Raw genomic sequence first — 23,303 nt, forward strand, 5'->3', positions numbered from 1 at the left:
CACCCTGCATGAAATGGTATGAAGCTGCATTTGAATTTGGTGGTACACAAAATTGCTGGAGAAACTCAGCGGGTGCAGCAACATCTATGGAGCGAAGAAAATAGGCGACGTTTCGGGCCGAAACCCTTCTTCAGACCTTGGACCCTGCTTGAAGGGGAATAAAACTGCACTAAATTTGGTGGCCTTGCATCCTGCTTGAAGTGGTTGGATACTGCACGTGAATTCGGTTGCCTTGCACCCTGGTCATAGTGGTAAGAAACTGCACTTGAATTTGGTGGCCTTGCACCCTGCTTGAAATGGTAGGAACATGGATTTGAATTTGGTGGCCTTGCACCCTGCTTGAATGGAACTTCAAGGAATAGTCATGAGTCAACTGCCAGCCCGCTAGCTGTGAGTGAGCTGCCAGCAGATCAGGCTTGAGGGACTGAGCTGCCACCCCAAGAACCCATACCAGCACTCCAGAAAGCCCCCCCACTGGCCACTAATATTGGAATTGGTGGAGAGGTGGAATATTGCATCGGGGGACCAGCCCTCCCGTGTGAACATGAGACCCAACGGGTCCAACTTAATCTAGTATTCCATATAAGCTGATGTTTCACAAATGCAATTAGTCTTTCATTCAATTAGTCTTTAATTTAATTCAATTATGAAGTCAAATACAAGCTTTGTTCCTTCAAACACAAATCGAACCAAAAAATAATGGAATTCAGTAGGAATAATCATACAGCTGTCACAATTTTATTGAGTATTTGATTCCCAAAACAGGAAAAGCTCAGCTAAATATTTAAAACTGGAGTTAAATTAACAAGCAATCTGCATTACTTTAAACACTACTTTCTTCAAAAGAATAGCGTGACAACAATGATTTTAAGTATACAAAGTACATTATCATTGCAGCACAAAATCTCAACACTAAGAGGGAAAATTGGTAAGCTTGTACTATTATTTCAAAACAGAAGAGGAATTAAAGCTTTTCTAGATTTTGGATACTCTTGAAACTTCTGCTGATAAAACCTGAAAAAGAAAATAAATAAAAGATAAACATTTATTCAGTTGGTCTTCGTAAAAAAATATAGATTTTTTTTGTCAAGAATACAACTAGTTTTAAACTATGGTTGGAATTTTGCAAGTTGCAAATTATTTCAATTCATATACACATGCTCTTTAGTAAAATACCAACAGACAAGACTATAACTTCTATATAGGACATAGAACAGTACATCACAAGAGCAGGCCCTTTGACCCACAATGTCCGTGCCAAACATGATGCCAAGTTAAACTAATCTCCTTGCCTGCATGCGATTCAAATCCCTTCATTCCGTGTGCCCATCTAAAGCCTCTTAAATGTCACTTTCGTCTCAGCCTTCACTACCATCCCTGGCTGCACACTCCAGGCACCCACCACCCTGTGTAAAGAAGCTTGTTGCTTTCAACTCCTTTAAACTTTGTCCCCCTTACCGTAAAGCTATCCGGTCTCATTTCTACCCTAGGAAAAGATTCAGACGGTTAAACCTATCTTTGCCTCTCATAAATGTTATCATATTCATAATAATAATTGATTAGCCAAGTATGTTTTCCAACATACAAGGAATTTGATTTGCCATACAATCATACCAATAAAGAGCAACAAGACACACAAATAAATGTTTAACATGAACATTCGCCACAGCGACTCCCCCATATTCCTCACTGTGATGGAAGGCAAAAGTTCAATCTTCTTCAATCTTTGTTCTCCCGCGGTCAGGGCACTTGAACCTTCCGTTGTCGGGGCGATCTTGGCTCCCGCATCGGGGGGGGGGGACGGGACCTCAGCTCCCCCGAGCCGGGCGAACGGATCCCGGGTCGAGGCTGATCGAACCCCCTGTGGCTTGGAGCTTCCCGACATCAGTCTCTACCTGAGACTGCAAGCTCCTCGATGTTGAAATCCGCAGGCCGCGGTTGGGGAGTCGATCCCAGGCAAGGGATTGCATGCTCCGATGGCAAAAATCACAGCCCAGCAGTGGGGCTCAAAGTCAGTCTCGAGCAAAGCCGCCAGCTCCATGATGTTAGGCCACAGAGCGACCGGAGATACGATCCTGAAAACAATCACATCTCCGGCAAGAGTCCCATATAGTTTAATCAGGTCTCCCCTTTGCCTCAGACATTCCAGAGAAAACAATCCACGTATGCTCAACCTTTACCGAGAGCTAATACCCTCTAATCCAGGCAGCATTCTGGTAAACATCTTCTGCACCCTCTGCAAAGCCTCCATTTCCTAATTGTAACAGAGCGAACAGAACTGCACACTTTCCACTAAACGCCACCTAACCAAAGTCCTAAAAAGCTGTAACACAATTTCTTGACTCACATTCAATGCCCAGAATGTCTCAAATAGATTAGAGAACAATTAATTGAAAGGTCGCAAATACAATTAGAAGAAAACATGAACAAGCAACGTAGAATTATAATGGGAAGCATTTATAACTGTTTTCTAAGTACAGTTTAAAAAAAATTCAACCGGAAGAATGGTATTCCAAAAACACTTATGGGCTTGTCCCACCTATGCAACTTTTTTGGCGACTGCCGACACTCGTCATAGGTCGTCAACATGTTGAAAATTCAAAGGCGACCAGAAAGACGCTACGACTCTTTGGGCGACTGAGGAGACGACTCACGACCATACAGGCGACACCCTGGCGACATATCGTGGGGTGAATGAAGCCTGTATGGTCGTGAGTAGTCGCCCAAAGAGTCCAATCTTGTTCTGGTCACCGCTGGATTTTCAACACGTTGAAAATTTTCGACGACCTGCAACAACCTATGACGGGTGCCGGCAGTCGCCAAAAAAGTCGAGTAAGTGGGACAGGCCCATTACAGTAAACCATGAGAGGAATAAATCGGGTAGATATACAGAATCTCTTGCCCAGAGTAGGTGAATCGAGGACCAGAGGACATAAGGACATTAGTAATAATCTTTCAAAACTCTTTAGATTCTGGAGTAGTTCCTGAGGATTGGCGGGTAGCAAACGTAACCCCACTTTTTAAGAAGGGAGGGAGAGAGAAAACGGGGAATTACAGACCAGTTAGTCTAACATCGGTAGTGGGGAAACTGCTAGAGTCAGTTATTAAAGATGGGATAGCAGCACATTTGGAAAGTGGTGAAATCATTGGACAAAGTCAGCATGGATTTATGAAAGGTAAATCATGTCTGACGAATCTTATAGAATTTTTCGAGGATGTAACTAGTAGCGTGGATAGGGGAGAACCAGTGGAAGTGGTGTATCTGGACTTCCAGAAGGCTTTCGACAAGGTCCCACATAAGAGATTAGTATGCAAACTTAAAGCACACGGCATTGGGGGTTCAATATTTTTTTTTTTTTTTTTTTTTTTTTTTTTTTTTTTTTTTTTTTTGTTTATTTATTAGAAGTTAATACAGCACAAAACAGTACAGTGGCGCCTAATTTTAGGTGCCAACTATGTAATACCGTAATCCATTCTATGTACAACCTCTAGTTTTATGTTATAAGAAAAAAGTAAGCAGATCAAGAAAAAGAAAGCAATAGAAAGGGGAAAAAGTGGAAAAATAGATGGCAGAGAGTAGAAAAACGTGAAGTGTGTATATAAAAAATAAAAAAAAGGAAGAGAGAAAGAGGAGAGTAGCAATAGAAGAGAAGGCCCCTTAAAAGAGAATTTTTCAAATCTGTATTCGGAGATGTAGATCTATCCGCGTCATGAACTGAAATCGGCAATCCTTACGGCACCGCTGCATCACATGATTCCAAAAAGTCGATGAAAGGAGACCAACTCTTTAAGAATTGGTCATATTTATCTATTAGTCGGAGTCTCATTTCTTCAAGGCGTGCTATGTCCATCATATTCCTAATCCACATTTTAACAGTTGGTGTGGTTGTACTTTTCCAAAATTTAAGTATCAATTTCTTTCCAATTATTAACCCATAATTAAAAAAAACATTTTGATCTTTATTTAAATTGGTATCTTCTCCTATTATTCCAAATATAATCCATTCCGTTTTGGGTTCTATTCTTGACTTGAAAATCTTTGTAAATATATCAAATATATCACTCCAAAATTTATTCAACTTTGTACATCCAACAAATGAGTGTGTTATATTAGCGTTTTGAAACAAACATTTATCGCATCTGGGAGAGACGTTTGGATAAAATTTGTTCAACCTCGTTTTTGAATAATATAGTCTATGTAATAATTTGAATTGAATTAAATTGTGTCTTGCATTAATAGAACAGTTATGTGTGTTCATCAAATATTTTTCCCATCTATCCTTCGAGATCTTTGTCATTAGCTCTTGTTCCCAATCTTCCCTTAATGCTTCTGTTGAGGGTGATTCTCTATTTAATATATTATTATAAAAGTATGATATTAATTTTTGTGAATCAGCCTTAATATTCATTGCTTCTTCTAAAGGATCTAAAAATATAGTTTGAAATCTATGTGTATGTTTCTTCATAAAGTCACATACCTGTATATATTTAAAATATTGATTATCCTTCAATTTAAATTTTAATTTTAATTGTTGAAATGATAACAGTTTGCCCACTTCATACATATCCCCTACTTTCCTAATCCCCAGTCTATCCCATTGCTGATATGTGTTGTCGATGAGAGAAGGTTTGAATGCGGGGTTGTTCAGTAGTGGGGTTAGTACTGATAAATTATTTAATTTCAAGGATGCTTTTATTTGTTTCCAAATTCTTATTATATTGTGAATAATTGGGTTCTTCTTATATATTATACTATTCAATTTTATCGGTGAGAGCAGGATCGTTCCTATATCGTGCGGATAGCACTCCTCTTTCTCCATTCTTATCCACTCCAACTGCTGAGTGGAACTATCTAGCCAGTATATTATGTTCTTAATATGCACTGCCCAGTAGTAATATATAAAGTTAGGTAATGATAAACCCCCCACTTCTTTAGATTTGCGGGGGGGTTCAATATTGATGTGGATAGAGAACTGGCTGGCAAACAGGAAGCAAAGAGTGGGAGTAAACGGGTCCTTTTCACAATGGCAGGCAGTGACTAGTGGGGTACCGCAAGGCTCAGTGCTAGGACCCCAGCTATTTACAATATATATTAATGATCTGGATGAGGGAATTGAAGGCAATATCTCCAAGTTTGCAGATGACACGAAGCTGGGTGGCAGTGTTAGCTGTGAGGAGGATGCTAGGAGACTGCAAGGTGACTTGGATAGGCTGGGTGAGTGGGCAAATGTTTGGCAGATGCAGTATAATGTGGATAAGTGTGAGGTTATGCATTTTGGTGGTAAAAACAGGAAAGCAGACTATTATCTAAATGGTGGCCGTCTAGGAAAAGGGGAGATGCAGAGAGGCCTGGGTGTCATGGTACACCAGTCATTGAAAGTAGGCATGCAGGTGCAGCAGGCAGTGAAGAAAGCGAATGGTATGTTAGCTTTCATAGCAAAAGGATTTGAGTATAGGAGCAGGGAGGTTCTACTGCAGTTGTACAGGGTCTTGGTGAGACCACACCTGGAGTATTGTGCACAGTTTTGGTCTCCAAATCTGAGGTAGGACATTCTTGCCATAGAGATTTATTAAAGATTTAATAGGAATTTGAGGGGTAACATTTTCACACAAAGGGTGGTGGGTGTATGGAACAAGCTGCCAGAAGAGGAAGTTGAGGCTGGGACTATCCCATCATTTAAGAAACAGACAGGTACATGGATCGGGCAAGTTTGGAGAGATATGGAACAAACGCAGGCAGGTGAGATTAGTGTAGCTGGGACATGTTGGCTGGTGTGGGCAAGTTGGGCCGAAGGGCCTGTTTCCACACTGTATCATTCTATGACTTTTCTATTATAACTGTAAATGTGTAATTTTTCTCGAAGAAAGTCTCTTTAGTGAAAGATATAAGAACCCCAAGGATAGGCAACATCGATTCCCAACAAATGCAGATCAGCATGCAGATGTTACGAGGAATCAGAGACAAATATTATGATGTACAAACTTAACTTACACTGGTATACCAAGAGCATTGGTAAACACTGACAAGATTTAACAAAACAAAATCTGGACAATCTCCAAATGTAGCCTAGCACATCATGTTCTCGAGATCAATGATAAGAAACAAACAGGTTCAAATTTTTACATGTTCTAAATTTTATATATTCTGTAAGTACACAATGTTTGGATAGATTTGTAATGGGTCTTTAAAACAAGCACAAATCTACCCCAGTATATTAAATTCTGATGAGGATTTCATTCAAACCAAAATTGTTATATTGCAATTACATGTCGATTACTGCAACAAAATAATACAAACTAGACTAAGTGGGACCCGTTGGGTCCCATGTTCACACGGGAGGGCTGGTCCCCCATTGCAATATTCCACCTCTCCGCTAATTCCAATTTTGGTGGCCAGTGAGGGAAGGGAGGGGGCTTTCTGGAGCGCTAGTATGGGTGTTGTGGGCTGAAGGGACTGGTTTCCAGAGGGTTAGTATGGACATTGTGGGCCAAATGGATTATTGGGGTGGCAGCTCAGTCACTCAAGCCTGATGTGCTGGCAGCTCACTCATGGCTGGTGGGCTGGCATTTGACTCACAGCTATTCCTTGAAATTCCATTCCAAGCAGGGTGCAAGGCCACCAAATGCAAGTGCAGTTTCATAGCACTTCAAACAGGGTGCATGGCCACCAAATTCAAGTGCAGTTTCCGATCATTTCAAGCAGGGTGGAAGGCCACCAAATTCAAGTGCAGTTTCCTGCCACGTCAAGCAGGGTGCAGGGCCACCAAATGCTAGTGCTGTTTCATGCCATTTCAAGCAGGGTGCAAGGTCACCAAATTCAAGTGCAGTTTCCGATCACTTCAAGCAGGGTGCAAGGCCACCAAATTCAAGTGCAGTTTCATGCCATTTTAAGCCGCACCCACACTTCCCTGTTTTATAATCCTTCCCCCATCCCACTGGAAGGGGCGTGGCCTTCAGGGCATGATTGACAGGAGAGAGATTCTCAACATTTTTTAAACACTAATAACACTTTTATTTTTCATCGATGGGAAGAATCCTCTGCACCTGATGAGCGGAGGGGGACTGAGTAAGATGGCCAAAAGTCACAGCCGTAAGTGGTAGCATTTTATCTAAAATCAATATACAGTGCAAACAGGAAGTTGTCAAGTTTAGACTTTTAATCATTTGCCATTTCGAACCAACCACCACTTGCAGTGCTTTATTTCGAACCAACCACCAGTTGCGGTGCTTTCTTTCAAACCAACCACCACCAATAACCATTTGCGGTGCTTTATTTCAAACCAACCACCACCAACCACCTTTTGCAGTGCTTTATTTCAAACCAAACACCACCAACCACCATTTGCTGTGCTTTATTTCATACCACATTAAGGGCACCTTAAACCACACTCACAGTTTAGTAACATGTGTTCAGTGTTATTCACAGCTGAGAATGAGAGACGTGACCCTCTCGCTCCCCCATCTTGCAGAGACTGACATAGGCACTCAACACTTCCGGGTTTTATAGTCACCCTGGAAGGGGCATGGCCTTCAGGAGAGAGAATCTCAACATTTTTAAACACTAATAACTAATTTATTTTCATTGATGGGAAAAATCTTCTTGTGTTGCACAGCGGGGGACTTGTAAGATGGCCAAGAACCACAGCCCTAAATGGCAGCGTTTTTTCTAAAATCAATATACAGAACACCAGGAAGTGGTCAAGATCAGACATTTAGTAAAATAGATAGATTACATTTTACTCCTGTCAATTTACCTGTGGTGGTGCACAGCACGGGAGCCCAAATTGAGGGCTGTGAACAGAGCAAAGGCAAAAGCTGGGTATGTCCAGGTTGCTAGAGAATAACCAAACCACTCCACAATCTCACCAAAATAGTTTGCTGCAGAAATGTATTCAAATAATCCTCCTGCAAAAACAAAACCATAAAGATAGATTATGATTATAGTCATGGATCATTTAGTGTCACACAGTCCTTGTTATCTTGATACAAAATCAATTTCCTTTGACTATTGTTTCACTTCAGGAATCAGCACTAAGTACTATGTAACCAAACACAAACCAGGTAGTCATTTCCTTAAACAAGCAGCAAATTCCAAAAACAATTGAGCATTTACTATGCTCAATAAATCTCTCATGGTTGTTATATTCTTATAACCCAGTTTAATGTTAAAGCAGCACAATTTACACAAATTGAAAAGTGTGAAATGTGGTCATATTAAAGTGCACCCTTCTACTTAAGTATTATTAATTCACTTCCTATAGTGTGTGTGTGTGTGTGTGTGTGTGTGTGTGTGTGTGTGTGTGTGTGTGTGTGTGTGTGTGTGTGTGTGTGTGTGTGTGTGTGTGTGTGTGTGTGTGTGTGTGTGTGTGTGTGTGTGTGTGTGGTGTGTGTGTTTTTGGCCTTTCATTCGTTACTCTGCCAAAACCAGACGCAAAAATGCCGAGATTTTTACCATTTCGCTAGCGATTTCTCTTTTACATTCGCTCATCCACTCCTCATTAAATCTAGTCATTTTTCTGTACACATTTTTAATACAAGCCCCGCCCCCCCCCCCCCCCTCCAACTCACTCATTTTTTTTGCCTCACGCTGTGCACATTTTTTTCGCCTCAAGTTGTGCCCAGCACGACCATAACGGCTGCTGCCGCCTGGCTCTCCTCCAAAAACACCGAGATGTTTACCGTTTCGCTAGCGATTTCACTTCTTCCACTTTCCACCCCCCCACCCCCAGCCCCGGCTCTGTCACGCTGGTTGAAGCCAAAGATCGCCTGGTCCCCCCACCCCCCCCTTTTCGCCGTCCCCACAGGCTTGCACTGTCAGGGCTCAAAATTAGCGGTTGCCCGGGTGCCACTGACCACCCAAAGTGCCGCCGGGCAACCTAAACGGCGAGTCATTTTGCCCGGTTTGGCAATTGGTTTACACTGAAGATAGACACAAAAATCTGGAGTAACTCCGCGGGTCAGGCAGCATCTCTGGAGAAAAGGAACGCAACGTTTCGAGTCGGCGACGGCTGTCGTGCGGGGCAAAGATACTAGGTGCGTGGTGACGAAGGGTTGGAGCGAATGAATGGGCCCCGAACAGTGGTCGCGTTAGCGGCTCCATCTCCTCCCGCACCCCGCCCACCCTGATAAGGGCCGCTGCTTGCAAACCCGCTAACAGCGCTTTCAAAACAAACCCTCTCGCACGCCGAGGTCTCCCCTCCCTGCCTCGGCATGCGGGAGGGTTTGTTTTTAAAGCGCCGTTAGCGGATTTGCAAGCAGCGGCCGCTATCAGGGAGGAGGAGGAGAGAGAGCCACTATCGCGGCCGCTGCTGCCGCTGTGCGGGACTGTCATTCGCTTCGACCCTTCTGAAGCAGATGCACCAAAGATCCTATAGCTATATACCCACCTCCCCCCCCCCCCCTCCTCTCTCACGCCCCTTCCACCCCACCCTCCCCATCCTTATCCTGTGACCCCTCCTCTCCATCCTGCACTGATCCCCATTCCCGCCTCTATTCAGTCCTCACTGACATCCCCTGTGCTCCCCCCCCCACCCCCATCTATTCATCCTGCGCTGATCACCCTATCAACCTCGCATTGATTCTCCTGCCACCTCCCCATCCATCCTACACTTCTCCATCCATCCTGTACTGATCCCCATCCATCCTGTGCTCATCCACGTATTCATCCCGTACTGACCCACCCTCCATTTACCCTGTATCTTCCCTTCATTCATCCTGTAGTGAACCCACATTCATCCTGCACAGACCCTCCGATCCACACTGTACTGACCCACCACCCCCTATTCATCCCGTGCTGATCGCCCCCCCCCCATCCATCCTGTACTGATCCTCCCATTCAAGAGGTCCCATTCAAGAGGAATGGGGGGGGGGGGGGGGGGGGGGAAACAGTCTGAAGAAGGGTCTCGACCCGAAACGTTGCCTATTTCCTTCGCTCCATAGATGCTGCCTCACCCGCTGAGTTTCTCCAGCACTTTTGTCTACCCCCATTCATCCCGTACTGAACCCCCCATTCAACACCAGCGACATCCCCCGTGCTCCCCTCACAATTTTGCCTACTCCAACCAACGCGTACTAATTCACCTGCCCCGTCCCCCCCCCCCCCCCCCCCCCCTCATCCCCTGCCCCCGCCATCTATCCCTAATAGAAATTGCATTCATTGCAATGTGTACAAAGAGTTGAGATACGGTATATAATTTTGCTGCATGTCATTGTGGGATATATCATGTCTTGATTGGTGAATATGTTTAGTTTATGACTATTTGAAGCAGAAATAATATGTGAATGCTTCACCGAGCATAATTCCGACTGGTAACTACACACTTCGTTCGAGCACATTATCGCACGCGTCATGCAAGCCATCTTAAATGACCACCTAAACTGTCATTTGGCAACTTAAAAAGCTGCCAAGGTTGCCCGACTGACAACAGAGAAAAAAAAATTAAGTGAGAGCCCTGCAGGGTGTATAATATTTTTGACACTCTCATAGGCCTTTACTAGACTAAGTGGGACCCGTTGGGAGGGCTGGTCCCCCGACGCAATATTCCACCTTTCCACCAATTCCAATATTGGTGGCCAGTGGGGGGATTTCTGGAGTGCTATTATGGGTTCTTGGGGTGGCAGCTCAGTCCCTCAAGCCTGATCTGCTGGCAGCTAACTCACGGCTGGTGGGCTGGCAGTTGACTCATGACTATTCCTTGATATTCCATTTCAAGCAGGGTGCAAGGCCACCAAATTCAAATCCATGTTCCTACCATTTCAAGCAGGGTGCAAGGCCACCAAATTCAAATGCAGTTTCTTACCACTATGAGCAGGGTGCAAGGCCACTGAATTCAAGTGCAGTTTTATACCACTTCAAGCAGGATGCAAGGCCGCCAAATTCAAGTGCAGTTTATTCCATTTCAAGCAGGGTCGAAGGCCACCAAATTCAAATGCAGCTTCATACCATTTCATGCAGGGTGAAACCTCCATAAAACCGCACAAAACATCAAACTCACAGTTCAGTAGACATTCAGTGTGTTCAGTTGATTCACAGCTCAGACAGTCAAGACCTCTTCCTCCCCATCATGCAGAGACTGAGCCACATCCACACTTCCGGGTTTTATAACCCCTCCCCCTCCCACCAGAAAAGGTGTGGCTTTCAGGGCGTGATTGACAGGAGAGAGATTCTCAACATTTTTTAAACACTAATAACTGAGTAAGATGGCCAAAAATCACAGCCGTAAGTAGTAGCATTTTATCTTAAATCAATATACAGTGCAAACAGGAAGTGCATTTACAGTAGTGCCTTTTAACTTCAAGCCAAAGTACCTAAGCCGCCATTTGCAGTAATTAGTGACTTTCAACCTCAAGCCAAAGCACCCAAGCCACCATTTGCAGTAAGTCGTGCATTTCAACTTCAAGCCAAATCACCCGCCACCATTTGCAGTAATTAGTGCCTTTCAACTTCAAGCCAAAGCACCCAAACAACTATTTGCAGGCAGTGCCTTTTTACTTCAAACATAGAAACAGAGAAACATAGAAACATAGAAAATAGGTGCAGGAGTAGGCCATTCGGCCCTTCGAGCCTGCACCACCATTCAATATGATCATGGCTGATCATCCAACTCAGTATCCTGTACCTGCCTTTTCTCCATACCCCCTGATCCCTTTAGCCACAAGGGCCACATCTAACTCCCTCTTAAACATAGCCAATGAACTGGCCTCAACTACCTTCTGCGGGAGAGAATTCCAGAGATTCACCACTCTCTGTGTGAAAAATATTTTCCTCATCTCGGTCCTAAAAGATTTCCCCCTTATCCTTAAACTGTGACCCCTTGTTCTGGACTTCCCCAACATCGGGAACAATCTTCCTGCATCTAGCCTGTCCAACCCCTTAAGAATTTTGTAAGTTTCTATAAGATCCCCCCTCAATTTTCTAAATTCTAGCGAGTACAAACCGAGTCTATCCAGTCTTTCTTCATATGAAAGTCCTAACATCCCAGGAATCAGTCTGGTGAACCTTCTCTGTACTCCCTCTATGGCAAGAATGTCCTTCCTCAGATTAGGAGACCAAATCTGTACGCAATACTCCAGGTGTGGTCTCACCAAGACCCTGTACAACTGCAGTAGAACCTCCCTGCTCCTTTACTCAAATCCTTTTGCTATGAATGCTGACATACCATTCACCTTCTTCACTGCCTGCTGCACCTGCATGCCTTCTTTTAATGACTGGTGTACCATGACACCCAGGTCTTGTTGCATCTCCCCCTTTCCTAATCGGCCACCATTCAGATAATAATCTACTTTCCTGTTTTTGCCACCAAAGTGGATAACCTCACATTTATCCACATTATACTGCATCTGCCATGCATTTGCCCACTCACCCAGCCTATCCAAGTCACCTTGCAGCCTCCTAGCATCCTCCTCACAGCTAACACTGCCTCCCAGCTTCGTGTCATTCGCAAACTTGGAGATGTTGCATTCAATTCCCTCGTTCAAATCATTAATATACATCGTAAATAGCTGGGGTCCCAGAACTGAGCCTTGCGGTACCCCACTAGTCACTGCCTGCCATTGTGAAAAGGACCCGTTTACTCCTACTCTTTGCTTCCTGTCTGCCAGCCAGTTCTCTATCCACATCAATACTGAACCCCCAATACTGTGTGCTTTAAGTTTGTATACTAATCTCTTATGTGGGACCTTGTCGAAAGCCTTCTGAAAGTCCAGATATAACACATCCACTGGTTCTCCCTTCAGTAATTTTCCTTGCCCTCCATTTCAGAATAATAGTGTTTTAATCCAATAACTCAACACTAGCACTGGCAATAAATAAATAAATAAAGGTGCAGCTTTCCAGCCCTTTATCTCATTGGCCACGCTCGGCTGCAAATCAGTGTCAATATGGTGGACCATCTTCCTCTTCGTGGGGGTGGGGGATTGGGAGGGGCCTCAGAAGTGGAACAGCTTAGGGCAATGATAGGCAATGTTTTGGGTCAGGACTCTTCTTCATGCTGTCAGTTTATAGACTGAACCTGGACCAGTCCAACTGAAACATCAACAGATTCTCTCTGCACAGTTGTTGCCAGACCTTCTGAATATTTCTAGTATTTTGTTTGAATGTAACATATATATAACAGCAATTTACAGGAGAATTTGGCCAAAAGATAATCACATATTCCATGTTTTAATATGTACAGTGAAGTATCTTAAAAAATACAAGTATAGGCCATTGATTCATTAACATGAAATGAAATAGAAGTGATAATGGAATGAATAGAACTTGGATGCAAAACTCAGTTACTATTTTAAAAGATAGTAGGAAAGGTTACCTCGAGGAATTTTATAACTCAAATCTCCTGGTTCCCTCAATTTGCGCAACAAATTATCGCTATGAATATTGGCGGCCATTCCCATCAAGAATAGCAATATCCCTGGAAAACAAACATGAAAGTCTCTTGAAACACAGTAGAGAAATAAAAACATTCAATTCCATTCTTGTTGTATTTGTCTTGAGAATTCATCAAATATTTTGAGTCTTCAATGTGGCTTCATCCAATTTATCCGTCTTCTATTCAACCCTTTAGATTGTGTTAATTCTCCTGCTTTCACCCAAGTATAGATGCTTCAGGAACCCAAAATTCAAAGTATTAATATGTTATAATTTAAATGAAGGGTCTAACACAAGTCCCATGAGATTAAAGGAGCAAAACATTTTGCACGAGTAAATATCAGGTACTGTACAAACTAACTCTGCTAATCATATTAAATTGTATTTGGTTTTACGTACACACTTCTACAAAAATATTGAAATTAGGAATAATGGTCTATTCTAGCCTGCTCCACCATTCAACACTACCACAGCTGATATCAATCATTCATGTAGGTATACCATATCTATCATCCTACTATTTCTCCCGCTTTCCTTTGATCCTTTAGAATTAAAAAATATATTGCCGGTACCGCATTTTCTTCAGTTCTAAATAGCATGGCCCCATGTCAAGGCGGAAAACACAGGGTTCCATATACCAAGCAACCAGGGAACTTCCTCCTTGCATCTAAACTGTCCATGTTAACATTTAATTAGGCTTAATCAAGAACATGGGTTCTTGAATAATTATGAAAGGGTTCAGAAAAGATTTATGAGGATGTTGCCAGGACTAGAGGGTGTGAACTACAGGGAGAGTTAACTAGGCTGGGTCTCTATTCCATGGAGCATAGGATGAGGGGAGATCTTTTAGAGGTATACAAAATCATGAGAGGAATAGATCGGGTAGATGCACAGAGTCTTATAGCCAAAGTGGGAGAAATGGAGGACGAGAGGACATAGGTTCAAGGTGAAGATTTAATAGGAATCCAAGGGGTAAGTATTTCACACAGGGTGGGTGTATGGAACAAGCTGCCAGAGGAGGTAGTCCAGGCTGGGACTATCCCATCGTTTAAGAAACAGTTGGACAGGTTCATGGAAAGGACAGGTTTGGAGGGTTATGGACCAAGCGCAGTCAAGTGGGACGAGTGTAGCTGGGACATTGTTGGCCAGTGTGGGCGAGTTGGGCCGAAGGGCCCGTTCCCACACTATCACTCTATGACTTTAACATCTCACGTTCTTATAATACGTACACGGAAATGATTATAGTATCAAAACCACAAGAGTTACTGTAAGCTTCTTATTCTTCATTAACAAATTGACAAAGAATCCAATGATTAGGATGTCAACATAACCTCAGCTGGGGGTTTATATAATAAGTATGGTAGAACCATATTCAAAGACAAATGCAAAAGCAGCTAGATGATGTTTACAATTCAGGCAATTTGCAATATCCCTTCAAAACAATATCATAATGTCCACAACTCCATTTCAATCGGATCGCTGCTATAGTTTAGTTTATTTGTCACTCGTACCGAGATACAGTGAAACGTTTGTGTAGGAAGTTTGTAACTGCAGATGCTGGTTTACACTGAAGATAAACACAAAATGCTGGAGTAACTCAGCGGGACAGGCAGCATGTCTGGATAGATACTCAAATGGAATAGGAGGTGCTGTACCTCCAGTTTGCATGTGGTTCACTCTGGCAATAGAGGCGGCCCAGGACAGAAAGGTCAATATGGGAATGAAAAGGAAAGTTAGAATGGTTAAACCTCAGTGTGCACCCATTTCTCTCATTATCCCATCCCTTCTCCCCTGCCCACTTCCACCTCAATTCCTTCCTCTGGTTTCACATTTCACTTCTCTTCTATCTTTATCTTAGACTGTCTCCCTTCACCTGTATCTACTTATCAGGATATCTTGCTAGGCTTTGTCCCACCCTCACCACTATTTTCAAGTTTTCTGTTACCCACTACAATCAGTTGACTAGAAGGTCCTAACCCGAAACGTCACCTGCACTTGTCCTCCAGAGGTCCTGTCTGATTCACTGAGTTATTCCAGCACTTTAGTTTACTTTTCGCTGTAATAATCTGAATGTTATAACATCTTCCCAACTGATATGTATTATATAGATTTCTTATCTGCTGTGCCAATTATGATTCCACAATCACAACCTTGCTGCCCAATGAATGAGATCCCAACATGTCAACAGGGTAGACCCAATAAATTCAAAGTAAAACTTACGAGGCCACAGTTTCATTGCCCAAAACATTTCTGCTCTCAATTCAGAATGAGCACAAATGATTGGATCTAAATATTACCCATCATTAAGGATTTTTGTGACCTTCAGCAGCTTTAAAATGTCTCAAATGAACTCCAAGGAATTTCATTAAATACAATGCTTCCACATTGCTGGAAACCCAGCCTTGGAATGTGCCCTTGAACATCTACTGAGGGGGCAGCAGGTTTGAAATGGATCCAGTTTGGAGGAAAATTTAGGAAGATTGGCAATGTTGGAGAAGATAGTCCAAGTTTCCCTTCTCAGTCTCTCCACTGCAACGAATCATCTAACTCTTTTGCACATATTACAAACCATTCTGAAGGATCCCGATCTGAAATGTTACCTGTCCATTCCCTCTACAGACGCTGCCTGACCCGCGAGTAAAGGGCCTGTCCCACGAGCATGCGACCTGCATGCAGCAAGCTCGACCAAGCCGGAAGCGGGGCCTGCGCGGAGGTTGAGTGATCCTCATACAGGGCCGGCCCCATCAGCACGCGCCTGCATGTGGCAAGCGCGACCAAACCGGAATCGGGGGCCGCGTGGAGGTCGAGTGAGTGACGTGAAGTTCGAGCGGTCCGCGGGAAGTTCGCGCATGACGTACGGCGTCAAGACGCTGTGCATGCCCGTCGAGGCGGTGCGTACGGTGTCGACGCGGTTGCGGGCCGGCAGGCCGTTAACGCGTGGAATTTTTGTACACGGTCAGTTTTTCGGAACCCTGCGCTATGTCGGGACCAGCTCCGCACAACTCCATACAACTCCGGCGATTGAAGTGGGACCGGCCCCGCGAGGCCGTACGGCTCAAGCGACCATGTTAGGTCGTGCTTGCCACATGGAGTCGCATGCTGGTGGGACAGGCCCTTTACTGCAGCACTGTGTTTTACAAAACATAGGCATGATACATAAAAACAATCTCCGAGTGTGATTATATCTTGTTTTTAAATTGAATATTTGCCTTAGATTGATATATATTTGCATCCTACCTATATGTATTCCTTCTAATCTAGGTTTACTGGGAAGTCAAGATAAACATTTGAAATAGCAAATCAGCCACATAGAGATAAATAAGATTTTCACACCAAACTGACATATCTAGCCAATGTTGGACACCCCTTTTATCATCATAATGCGAGGTATTGACAGCAGTGCTGGAATTGTAATCTGGTGCCATACCAGAGCACTGCAAAGGGATGAAAGGTTTTACTAGGAACAATCAGCACCTTCTGTAGAGAAAGTGGTGGAAAGCCTAGGGACACCAGAAGAGAGCCAAGTCTAAAATTCCAACAATACAAGTTGATGGTTAAGATCCAGAACCAGGGGCCACAGTTTAAGAATAAGGAGTAAGCCATTTAGAACGGAGACGAGGAAGCACTTTTCTCACAGAGAGTGGCGAGTCTGTGAAATTCTCTGCCTCAGTGGAGGCAGGTTCTCTGGGTACTTTCAAGAAAGAGCTAGATAGGGCTCTTAAAAATAGCGGAGTCAGGGGATATGGGGAGAAGGCAGAAACGGGTTACTGACTGGGGATGATCAGCCATGATCACATTGAATGGTGGTGCTGGCTCGAAGGGCCAAATGGCCTACTCCTGCACCTATTATCTATTGTGGAGGGTTTTGATACAGAAGTAAACTGGATGGAATGTCAACTGACAAGCCATCTCCATATAGCCTTGTCCCATGTTATAATGCTATGCAGTTCTTTGGAGGATACAGAGGTTTGAGGGATAATAGAAATACATTTTGAGTGCACAAATATGTAGATATAAATCTGCTGGGAGATTATTATTTGGACCAGCTTCCCTTCTTACCTGCTCCCCAACCACATTTCTAAATGTTATTGAAAAATGTGTTTTATCACAGGTTCAATCAATCAAAGGTAACTAATGTATTCTCAAACATACACCATTATTTCAATCTACCCTCTTTTGTACAAACAAAGACTTCATCACAACCAAAAGCAATTTACATCAGGAAAAAAATAAATTTACAACAAAAGGCTAGGGACAATAAGAGCCAACAGTCAAATCTAAAATTACACTCCAACATTAAAAGAGAATTATTAAGATTAGAGAAGGTTTTCATGCAGAAGAAAACTGATGGGTCGTCAATTGACAAACTTAAGTTTACATAAATTAAATTCACAGAAAAAGGCACAATGTTGGGGGCAGTGAGCACAAGGTAACAACACAATGGAATATTAATTGCATAATAAAGAAATGTAAATGCTAGAAGATTCATGATTATGACAACTTACCGAACAAAAATCTGAAGTCCGTTGTCCAGCTATCATCATAGTTTGTACAGTAGATCAAGTTGTGTCCTTGAAGATACCCATTCCAAGTGCAAAATAAAAAACTTCGCAAAACAAAGGAGATTTGAACAGATCCCCCTCTGGTGAAGTATCCATAAATCCACGTCCTAATATACAAGGACAAAAATGGAAGTCATGTTTATTTTCTTTGATGTTCTTTTCCCCCACAAAAGGATATCCTTCAAATATCCTATGACTACTTAACATGTCCTAAACATTGTACCACCACATCTGCTCTCAGTGCCTTCCATTCCAGGACTTAAAATGCACTCCTTTATATGGAAATGGGACTTTCCGTTTGGCATTTTTTTTTTCCATTTCTTAGACTTCTACTCTCACCTTACCCCACCTCCTTCCACACAGATGGAGTGCCCAGAGTCTTCACCTTTCACCCTACTAGCATCCAGCACATCATACATTGTCTTTTCCACCATCTGCAACAAAATGCCGGTCACTTCCATCTTTTCCTCCCCACCCCTTTCTTCTTCTACTGGGATCACTCCCTCCGTGACTCCTGATCCTCTCGTCCTTCTTGAACCCCTGACATTTTATCTTGCAACCACAAGGAGTGCAACGCTTTAGTTTAAAGATATAGCACGAAACAGGCCCTTTGGCCCACTGAGTCAGCACCAACCAGCGATCCCTATACACAAGCACTATCCTACACACACTAGGGATAATTTACAATTTTATCAGGCCAATTAGCCTACAAACCTGCACGTCTTTGGAGTGTGGGAGGAAACTGGAGCACCCGGAGAATACCCATGCAGGTCATGGGGAGAATGCATAAACTCCATACAGATAGCAGCCATAGTCAGGATCGACCCTGGGTCTCTGGTGTTGTAAGGCATCAGCTTTACCATTGTGCCAGCGTACCACCCCTTACACTTATTGCTTCACTACCATCTAAGGTCCCAAACAGCCCTTCCAAGCGAGGCAGAGATTCAATCTCTTGAATGTTGATCTTCTTTAGCATTGTTGCTCAAAGGATGATAACCTACCTGAAACAGAACAACCCGATTGACAGAAAGCTGGTATACTCGGCTTCTCTGGATGCTTAAAACACACAAGCCTGATATGGCATCAAATCCAGTCTGCAAAAAGGGAAGGAAGAGATCTGCACGTCTTATTCCTGGACCTAGCCAATGCTTTTGGATCTGTTCCCCATTATCTCTTCTGGACAGCCTTCGAGTTCTTCCATGTGTCAAAGACCATTACAAACCTGGCCATAAACTACTTCCAAGATTTGCAATTCTGTATTATAACAACAGAATACACAACATCATGGCAATCACTGGAAGTGGGAATAATTGCAGGTTGCACCATCTCCCCGCTAGCCTTCACCATGGCGATGGAAGTGATCATCCAAGCTTCCAAGTGGGTCGTAGGAGAGCGGCTGCAGCCTGGGCAGTGGCTACCTCCCATTCGTGTCTACATGGATGACATGACCACCCTGACCTCACACATCGCATGTACCAAGCACCTGCTGGAAAAGCTTCATGCAAACATGGGCCCGGATGAAGTTGAAACCCAGCAAATTCAGGAGCATATTCATCATCAGAGGAAAAATCATAGAAAAGCGATTCCACATTGATGAAACACCCATTCCAATGGTGCCAGAGCTGCCAGTCAAGAGTTTAGGACGGTGGTACAATGCAAGCCTCAAAGACTCAGACCAGTGTGACCAACTGAGGGAAAAAAACCATCAAAGGCCTTGCTAGCATAGACAAGACCTAGCTTCCTGGTAAGCTGAAACTGTGGTGCCTGCAGTTTGGATTACTATCAGAAGCGCAGCTTCCGCAGAGCCATCTCCATTATTAACGACCCTTATCACTCATCACACCACATCTTCTCCATTCTGCCATCCATGGCCGGGTTTACGTATAAGCTAGACAAGCTTAAGCTTAGGGCCTCGAGATCTAGGGGGGCCTATGCTCGCTGCACCAAGGTGTGTTAAACGTTTGAGATAGTGGCGTTGTTACAAAACCTACCATCGGTGGCTCGTGCGGTGCTTGCGATTCCGGAGGCTTTGGTGGGCGGGGATTAAATTGCAGGTGAGGTTTATATTGTGGAGAGGAATTTGCTCCACAGATCCTTGGATCATTGGAAGTGCAGGACAACGGAAAAGGTATGTGGTTTATTTAACCCTTTTCCCTCGTCGCCGCACAGGGGGCCTACACACCTCCACGCCGCACCTGGAGCGGACGCACCTCGCTGCCGTACCTGGAGCGGACGCACCTCGCTGCCGCACGGGAGGCCTTCCAATTTGCCGCTGCACGGGGGGGGGGGCCTAACAAATTTGCCGCCGCATGGGGGGCCCTTCCCAATTCGCCGCGGCATCTGGGACCTCACCGCCCCACCAGACCCGTCGAACCTCGCTGCCCCACCGACCATCCGCCCACTGGGACCTCCCACGCTTTGCTCGCCACTCCACCACCCTCCAGCAGCCCGCAGCCTGGACTCATCACAGAGCCTATATTTTCCACCAAAGATACTAGAGGAGCTCCTCTAGTATCTTTGGTTTCTACGCTGCAGATTCCCACTACCCTGGGTTTGACTGCGCTGGATCCTAATGCTAGTCTGTTCCACTGGGTCTTCCCCATTCCCCTCAAACCATGTGACCCCCCCACCAGCTCTTATTAAGTAGTGAACCTGTTTGTTTAGTTATAAGTTTCTTTCTTCACTCAAGTGCACTGCATTTTGTGAGAATGCCCCTTCGTTTCCTTTCTAATAACCGTTGAACATTAATTTTTATTTCTATTACCAGATTCCAATCTGAGCACGAGTAAAAAAATTGAAAGTGGTGCTAGCAAGCGCAAGAGAAAGAGACTTGAAAATGATACGGTGAAGAAGTTAAGAGCAATCACTGCTTTCTTGGGTCAGCCACAGACAGAGGCCACAAGTGCCAGCGGTGAAGCAGATACATTGTTACTAACACAAGGGAATCAGTCTGGTGGAGCTATCCAGCCATCTACTTATTTCTCTTTATTCTCTGGAGCGCAGAAGGTTAAGGGGGGACCTGATAGAGGTCTTTAAAATGATGAGAGGGATAGACAGAGTTGATGTGGACAAGCTTTTCCCTTTGAGAATAGGGAAGATTCAAACAAGAGGACATGACTTCAGAATTAAGGGACAGAAGTTTAGGGGTAATATGAGGGGGAACTTCTTTACTCAGAGAGTGGTAGCGGTGTGGAATGAGCTTCCAGTGGAAGTGGTGGAGGCAGGTTCATTGGTATCATTTAAAAATAAATTGGATAGGCATATGGATGAGAAGGGAATGGAGGGTTATGGTATGAGTGCAGGCAGGTGGGACTAAGGGGGAAAAAATTTGTTCGGCACGGACTTGTAGGGCCGAGATGGCCTGCTTCCGTGCTGTAATTGTTATATGGTTATATGGTTACTAGCATTCAACCAGATGAAAACCTCCCTGAAACAGAAACAGCAAAGCAGGATGTGGAACAGCAAGCTGAATATGAGGAAGCAGCCATGATGCCGGCTCAAAATGAAAATATAGAAATGATTGATGATGCCAAATATAGATGTACTGCAACAGACGTTGGTTTGTGGACAGAATTATCGCACGAGGACGTATCGTATTGGGTAAAAAGCGGCCCCTCTCAAGTTCAGCATCGAAACCCCTATCTTATCCAAACTCATGAAAACTCAGAGAAACACAGGAATGCCATGTTGACCTACTTAACAGGAAAGACAGGGCAGACGTTAACTTCAAAGCTACAGGAACAAATAAAAGCAGAGCAGCAGTACTGGCGGCATGTCATGGAGAGAATTGTCGCCGTAATATGCACTCTTGCAGAACGAGACTTACCATTCAGAGGACACAATGAACAATTTGAATCTCCAAATAACGGCAATTATCTTGGTGTTTTGGAGCTAGTTGCAAAATTTGATCCATTTTTACTGGCTCATATCAATCAGTGTGGAGACTCCGGATCAGGAAATCCCTCTTATTTGTCAAAAACTGTATGTGAGGAAATAATTCAACTCATGGCAAAAAAAAGTTAAGGATGCAATTCTGGCTGACTTGAAAAAGGCTGGATATTTCAACTTGTCAGTGGATTCCACCCCAGACATTTCACATACAGATCAGTTGACTTTAATTATCAGATACGTATCACCTGAAGACGATTTACTAAGTGAGAGATTTTTAACTTTCCTTGAGCTAAAGGACCACTCAGGAGAAAGCATGGCTGATTTAGTGTTTAACTATCTCACTACTGAGCTTGAAATTGACTTTAGAAAATGCTGAGGGCAGTCTTATGACAATGCTGCCAACATGGCTGGTAGGTACAAGGGTATGCAGCAAAAAAATCATCGAAACAAACAAATTTGCAAGATTTATTCCATGCGCTGCTCACTTATTAAATTTGGTGGGCCGTTCGGCTGTTGATTGCTGCCTTGATGCAGTGAACCGTTTTGGAATTATCAATGAAATTTATACCTTTTCATCCTCCACAAAGAGATGGGCAGTTCTAAAATCATTTCTGCAACCTCAGTCAAAAGTGCCTAAATATTTGTCAGACACTAGGTGGGAGGCACATGCAAAAGCCCACAGGCAATAAAACTGGTTTACGGACTGTGTCCCCTCCCCATACATCATACACCACCACATCTAACCTCGCCCATACGTTGACAGCTAGACAAAGCAAAGCCACTGTTTGGTCTGAATGTCTGTTTTTAGTTCAATTTTTAGGTCTATTTTAGATAAGTTAATTTTTAAGTTGTATGTATTTATTCTGCTTTTATTAACCGCACTGACAGGAACTGATTGAGAAACAATCTTTCTTTTTTTCTGTGTATGTAAGTACTCAGTGAAAATGACATTAAATTAAATACTGAATCTGATGTGGCCTCTGACAGTCTACGAGGTCCCCATCACCAAAGTCGAGAAGCTGGAGAGTTCATACATCAAGAAGTGGCTTGGACTCCCGTGTTGCCTCAGCAATATCGGCTTGTATGAACACAGCACTCTGGAACTGCCTGTCTCTAGCCTCACAGAAGAATACAAATGCACCAAAGGGAGGCTGGACATGACCCTGACCGAGTCTGAAGATGATGCAGTACGAGCGGCTGCTCCCAGACTGGCAACTGGGAGGAAGTGGATCCCATCGGAGGCTGTACAGCGAGCAAAATCTGCTCTCAGGCATGGAGACATTGTAGGACAGGTGCAGCAGGGAAGAGGTGTGATTGGACTCAGGACAAGTCGACCCACATGGCACAAGGCAACATCCATCCAGAGAAGAAAGCTGGTAGGTGCGTCAACAAGAGGAGGCAGAGAGATGCACAAAGGCAGTCTCACAGTCCAAACAGGGCCAGTGGACTACCTGGGAAAATCTGGAGCATCGTAAGCTTGCCTG

General features: G+C 43.8%; 1 protein-coding gene across 1 annotated transcript in view; it reads right to left on the bottom strand.

Moving 5' to 3' along the window:
* Nucleotides 1–613: 613 nt before the first annotated feature.
* Nucleotides 614–23,303, bottom strand: part of LOC129699474 (3-oxo-5-alpha-steroid 4-dehydrogenase 2-like) — a 28,485-nt gene continuing 5,795 nt past the window's right edge. The window contains exons 2-5 of the mRNA XM_055639296.1: nt 17,872–18,035; nt 13,308–13,409; nt 7,755–7,905; nt 614–1,014 (exon numbers count right to left, since the gene is read on the bottom strand). Coding sequence (XP_055495271.1) covers nt 948–1,014; nt 7,755–7,905; nt 13,308–13,409; nt 17,872–18,035 — 484 coding nt within the window. The 3' untranslated portion in view covers nt 614–947. The remainder of the gene's footprint in view (nt 1,015–7,754; nt 7,906–13,307; nt 13,410–17,871; nt 18,036–23,303) is intronic.

This window comes from Leucoraja erinacea, chromosome 8, assembly GCF_028641065.1.
Source record: "Leucoraja erinacea ecotype New England chromosome 8, Leri_hhj_1, whole genome shotgun sequence".
NCBI classification, from domain to species: Eukaryota; Metazoa; Chordata; class Chondrichthyes; order Rajiformes; family Rajidae; genus Leucoraja; species Leucoraja erinaceus.